The sequence below is a fragment of the Ipomoea triloba genome, chromosome 5 (genome assembly GCF_003576645.1).
Source record: "Ipomoea triloba cultivar NCNSP0323 chromosome 5, ASM357664v1".
NCBI lineage: Eukaryota > Viridiplantae > Streptophyta > Magnoliopsida > Solanales > Convolvulaceae > Ipomoea > Ipomoea triloba.
In genome coordinates, this window is record NC_044920.1 from 21,767,817 (window position 1) to 21,773,560 (window position 5,744).

A 5,744-nucleotide genomic window follows, 5' to 3' on the forward strand; every position below is an offset into this window, starting at 1 on the left:
GTCCATACTACACATAAAAGATTAATTATATTAAAATGATTTTGTATGGCAGACTCGACTAAAAATATGTTGACAGTAATTAAACTTGTGACCTTTAAGGTATGAACAATCATATTTCTCGTGTCTAGCGGAAAAGATGGGAGCAAGATAGTGGTAGAAATTTTGAGGGTATCCGTGTAATTACAGAATCTGCATCTCTACTTATTGAAGGACACATTACTTAGTGTTATTTTGATTGGTACAATGTTGTCTTGAACAAGAAACTGTAAGAGAATGAGACATGAGGAACAGCAGAAGACAAAAGGTGTATCCTTTATAAATCCATCAATTGTTTGTATAATAACAAATATTCTCACAATGCCATAAAATATTGTTCAATTTCTGCTGCAAAGGGGATGTTACAAAGATGACAAAAATCATCCCCTTGCAACACTGTATAAGCCTGGGAAAAATCCCAGACAATGTGACACACATACATCCATATTGAACAATACAATGCAAGAAGGGCTCAACGTCGAAAAGTAAATACAAAAAGTTAAAAAGTAAAAACGCGAGAGATTAGTTGTGAAGCGTATGAGGTGCAGCAAGGAAGCCTGCAGTATCAGAGACATGAACGAATCTACGCATCATCTTCCCCCATGGCACTCGGGGCTAAAAAGTTGTCAATCGAGCTTTCCATTGTTTTCGCCCTTCATAAACATGGAGTATCAGTGTTCAGTGATTGTGCATTAGCAGTTTATGGTGCTCAGTTACTTGCTAGGCCTTAAAAATGCAGTCCATATTTGTATCTGCTGTCCTGTAATGTCGAAGAAGGTTGGTGCCGATCGAAAAAAACAGAGAATGGCCCTCGTTAACATCAAATTTCGATGACTTTGAGGTCCAGATAATGGCACCTATGAAGTCCAGGCATTGCAGGACATAACTACCACCCCATTCAAGTTACACATCTGCCAAAATGGAAGGGAGATTATAAAGTTCATTCCGAATTATTGAATTGAGAGCGAGGCGTAGTTTCTCCACAGATATGAAAACACAAGTTCTTCTTAACATAACATTGTTTACGTTTACCTCTGAAGAAACGTGATCTTCGAACTGATTGAGCTGCTTGGTCATCCTGCCTTTTATGTACCCGGTATGTTAATGGTCCTGAGAACGCCCGCCCATCAGAGTCCTGATTCATTCGGGTATAATCATCAGCCAAATAAAGCACTCCTTTAGACTGTCATTGATCATTTTTCAAGAATTCTATAGTGTATATAGGTAAAGGAATTGAAGAATGCTAACCACTGATAACTCGCGTGACTGATATATATCAGGTGACAGAAAAGGCGGTGGTTGTTCCTCCTGCATATTGCAACATTAGAAGGTATTTTTTTTTTTTGAGTACTACTGACTCTGTTACAATGTAGTATCTGTTTATAGCTACTTTCTCAACCTACTGAAGCACAAAGAGTCAACAGTCGCCTCTACTGAGGCTCGAACATTAGAAGGTAGTAAAACATCAATATAGCAGAATGAAGAAAGGCGGGGGGTCATCAGAACACTAACCACTGATAACTCCTTTGAGTGATATATATCTGGCGTGTGGAACGACAAAGGTTGCTCCACCTGCAAATTGCTCGCCCGAATAGAAAAGCCGCCAGCATCTTGCTCATCTGAGCCCAATGGGTCTTTGGACTGCAACGCGGTGGGTTCTGTACCGTTCAATGTTAGGCTTCTTGAATTGGCGTAGGCATGAAATCTTGAGGCTGCGCGATCCTGCTTTATCTTTGACCATCCGTAACTGCTGCTCGATGAGATCATTTGTGCGGGGACCGAGCAAATGCTGTCCCCTTGAGATACCTCGGTTGCAGTCTGGGAAGCTGCCTCTGACACGGTATCATATGATGATTTCGTTGACATCCGTGCCACAGTAGCGCCTCTAGAACCACTACCGTTGCCTCTACGAGAAGCATGAATGTTGGCCTCCACCTCCTTCATAGACACAACACAATCATTAGCGGAGAAAAGCTTGTTTCACTATATATATATATATATAGAGAGAGAGAGAGAGAGAGAGAGATAGAGACCTCAGTAGGAGCCAGTCCTTTTCGAAGTCTTCTCATATTTCTTGAAGATCCAGATCCCCTTACACCGGAACCTGCCTTCCTTCTGTCATTCAAATCGAGACTTTGATTAGCCAAAGAAACACCATTTATTCAAAAGAAGATCTCATCATTAGAAAACCGAATTGGTTGAAGCTGAATTATGGTCTCATGTATGAACTTCAAAAGTAAAAGCACTTCACCTCCTAGCTTCGTCGCGGAATTTTGCATCGATCTCTCTGTTTGGTGGGAATTTCGGCATGCTTGATGGATCACAAGCATAGGGCTTTGTATGGAAATACTAAATCCAGATACACAATATAAACACACACGATTAACGATCTATCGGGTAATAAGGTGCGAAATAACATTGTTATGCCTCACGGTTTCTTGAACCTCGAAGCAAAATGCAAAACCAGAAATGATAAACTAAAAGGAACCAGAAAATGCAAATTCTTTTGCAAGAGGTACCTCGGAATTAAGAGAAGATGAAGCTGTTCCGCGCTTATAAGGCTCTATTGAGAGAAGCGTTTCTATAAGGTTCACAGCAGATTTTGGTAACTCTTTGCATCTTTCGCGGAGGGTACTCTCATAAGCAAATTGGGGCTTAAAGATGGCTGCAAGTGGAAGCTTGGACTGTTCCCAATAGTCATCAGACGGTGAACCACAGAGTTTAAAGATTTTGTGCAATTGTTCAACCTGCCAAACAAACAAACAAGAACAACATAAATCAAGACAGATAAGGTAAAAAAAAAAAAGATATCGAGCAGAGTTTTAGGAACACACTGACCTCAGTTCGCCCTTTGAGTACAGGCCTCCCGAAAAACAGTTCTGCAAAAACGCAACCAGCACTCCACAAATCAACCGTCTCGCCATATCTTGTTGACCCCAGCAGAAGCTCAGGCGGGCGATACCACAGGGTCACCACTCGACTGGTCATCGGTTGCTTGCTCCTTGCACTCACAAAATTTGCAAGACCAAAGTCTCCAATCTTCAGAATTCCTTCATTGTTCACCAGAATGTTGGATACTTTGATGTCCCTATGCATTACCCCTCTTGAATGGCAGTGTTCCAGTCCAGACAATAGCTGCTTCATGAAGCATTTAATCTATCCAAGAAAGGAAAGGGCAAAAGAAAGATGAACACCACAAATCTTGAAGCCAAGAAACTAAAAGCCATTCATCAAAAGATCATGAACACTACACAGATTTCAAGAATGAACAAACCTGTGAATCACTGAACTTGACGTCAGGGCAAGACAACAGCCCAGAGAGATCATGTTCCATGTACTCAAACACAAGGTATATGCTACAGGATGACCTAGAAGTAATAATGCCCTCCAGTTTCATGATGTTGGGATGATCAAGTCTGCGCAGGACAGTTATTTCTCGTGCCATAAATCTAACACTTTCAGGTTGGAAATTGTCAAACCGAACCTTCTTAAGGGCAACCATTTTGCCATTATCAAGATCACGCGCCTTGTACACACTGCTGTATGTACCTTGTCCAATCTGCAGATTAAGATAAAAGAATGGATCTTTATCAGAGTATGTTTTGTTCTTAGGTAAGGTGAAAGCAACAATGGGAAACCCACAATCACTACATAAGGGTAAACCCCCTTTGTAGTCTGGCTAACAAAGGATCAGGGAGGTAAATCAGCCTAGGTTATCCATAGCTGACTGATAGCCTAGATTGCACATAGATGACTATTTCAAATCAAGAAAAGACCACAATAGATCGCTTTCGTTAGAGTCAAACTTCTAACATTATGATTACCAAGCCGATTATCAGACCAAACATGGCTAGGGTTGCCCAAGAAAATGGGGGTTCTTGATTTGATTCCAGTTATGCAATTATATGAGAGGTAAATCAACCTAGATTGTCCTAATAGCCTAGATTGCACATAGATGACCGTTTCAAATCAAGAAAGAACCACAAGGAGATACCATAGCTGATCTGCTTAAATTAAGAAGACCAATAGATCGCTCTCTCGTTAAAGTCAAACTTATAGCATTATGGTTACCCAGCCCAAACATGGCTAGGGTTGGCCAAGAAAATGGGGTTCTTGATTTGATTCCAATTATGCAATTATATGAGAGATATTTGGATTACCTTTTCTAATCTCTGAAACTGGTCCGATCGGAGGGGAAGCCATCCTTCGACGGCTTCTCCGGCGACGGCAGAGAGCCAGCCAGGCCACCCAGCAGCTAAGTGTTCCGCTTCCGTTAATCTCCCGAATTTGATACTAAACGCAGCCTTCTTCACGGGCTGCCCCTTCTTGACGGCGGCCTTGGAATTATTCTCAGAAATTTTCCGGGAGGGAGAAGAATGTTCGTCCTCCCCTTCCTCAGACTCCTCTCGGATCTTCTCCAGCCCTCCGAACCCGACATTGGAGTGGGTGGGGCCCACCAGGGAGCGGCGTTGGCCGCCCTTCCGGGCGTGAACGGAGGCGGAGGAAACCGGAGAGGATTTGGCATCGCGGCGAGCCTGTTTGGAGCTGACGCAACCCATGACCTGACCTCCCAAAACCCATCAACCGGTGATCAGATTTTGGGGGATCGATCGGATGCCGGCGTTACAGACTCATTGGGACTGCGTCAGTGATCCCCAGAAGAGGCACGGAGGAGAGGACAGGGATGGGGTGCCCCAGGACACAAGAGAATAAAGCAAATTTCAGAATTTCGCGCTCTCGTCCATTTTCGACATACGCGGAGAACAGTGGACGACCTCAAAATCATCATCAACCTCTCCGAAAGAACAGGAGCGCTTCACTCTCCAATCGGTTTAATTTTTATTTTTATTTTGCAAGCGGTTTAAAATATTTTTTGTCGTTCATGATTCTCGTTTTCTGTTTTTATAGTTATGCTTGAGAAATGTTTTTTTAAAAGATCGACCCGTGAAGTTGTCGATATTACAAATTAAACCTCATATTGTTTCATAAAATACGTTCAGACCCCTTAAACTTATATATTTGTTTTTTATTATATTTTTTAAAAAAATGTTTTTTTTGTCCTTAAGTATCTCTCACATTTATTAGTTCTTAATTATTATTATTTTTACATTTGGTGCATGATGACTATTATATTTTTTCAGTATTTAATTTTTTTGTCAATTATTTTGTCAATTTTAGGTGTAACCTCTCACATGGTATTTATATGAGTTATTTGAATATACGCAACATATAGACAATACAATTACACAATGGAGTCTAATGGTATTGATGTTAACATTGATGATAATAATAAAAAAAAATATTGATTCGAAGGATTAAATGTGGCAGAAATTTGATAGTAATGTACAAAATGTGAAAAAAAAAAATTAATTGCCAAATATGAAAGAGGTACAATGATCGTAGGACCAAAAGAAAAAAAAACAACTCTATTGATTATTTCTATTATATGGAGTATTTATCTATTTAAAAGTGTACTATTTTTTCATTGAGCATTTATTTGTTGTGTAATGCTTGATAATTTTTTTGCTCGAGAAATAAGAAGAATAAAAAAATATAGTTTGTGTTGTGTTTTGGACTTGATCCACACGACCACACTAGTTTAGTTTTTTCACGATTTTTGATGATCCAAGTAGGAGAGATGAAGGAAAGAGAATATGAAAAAGAAATTAAAAAAACAAAAAAAAAAACAAAAAAAAAAAAAAAAAAAA

General features: G+C 40.1%; 1 protein-coding gene across 1 annotated transcript; it reads right to left on the bottom strand.

Annotated features, from left to right (window-relative positions):
• Positions 1 to 293: 293 nt before the first annotated feature.
• On the bottom strand, positions 294 to 4,847 carry LOC116019055 (probable serine/threonine-protein kinase At1g54610). The gene is made up of 10 exons (XM_031259127.1): positions 4,197 to 4,847; positions 3,311 to 3,595; positions 2,875 to 3,192; positions 2,556 to 2,783; positions 2,288 to 2,385; positions 2,070 to 2,151; positions 1,549 to 1,974; positions 1,285 to 1,344; positions 1,069 to 1,171; positions 294 to 947 (listed from the first exon to the last, which is right to left on the bottom strand). The coding sequence occupies exons 1-10, from the start codon at positions 4,593 to 4,595 to the stop codon at positions 940 to 942; spliced, it is 2,007 nt and encodes a 668-aa protein (XP_031114987.1). The 5' UTR covers positions 4,596 to 4,847; the 3' UTR covers positions 294 to 939.
• Between the last annotated feature and the right edge of the window lie 897 nt (positions 4,848 to 5,744).

Coding starts and splice junctions, on each gene's coding strand:
- LOC116019055 (XM_031259127.1), bottom strand. CDS start 4,595: ATGGGTTGCGTCAGCTCCAAACAGGCTCGCCGCGATGCCAAATCCTCT. Junction 3,193..3,310: donor TCAAGTTCAGTGATTCACAG/GTTTGTTCATTC, acceptor TTTCTTGGATAG/ATTAAATGCTTCATGAAGCA. Junction 1,345..1,548: donor ACTCAAAGGAGTTATCAGTG/GTTAGTGTTCTG, acceptor TGCAATATGCAG/GAGGAACAACCACCGCCTTT.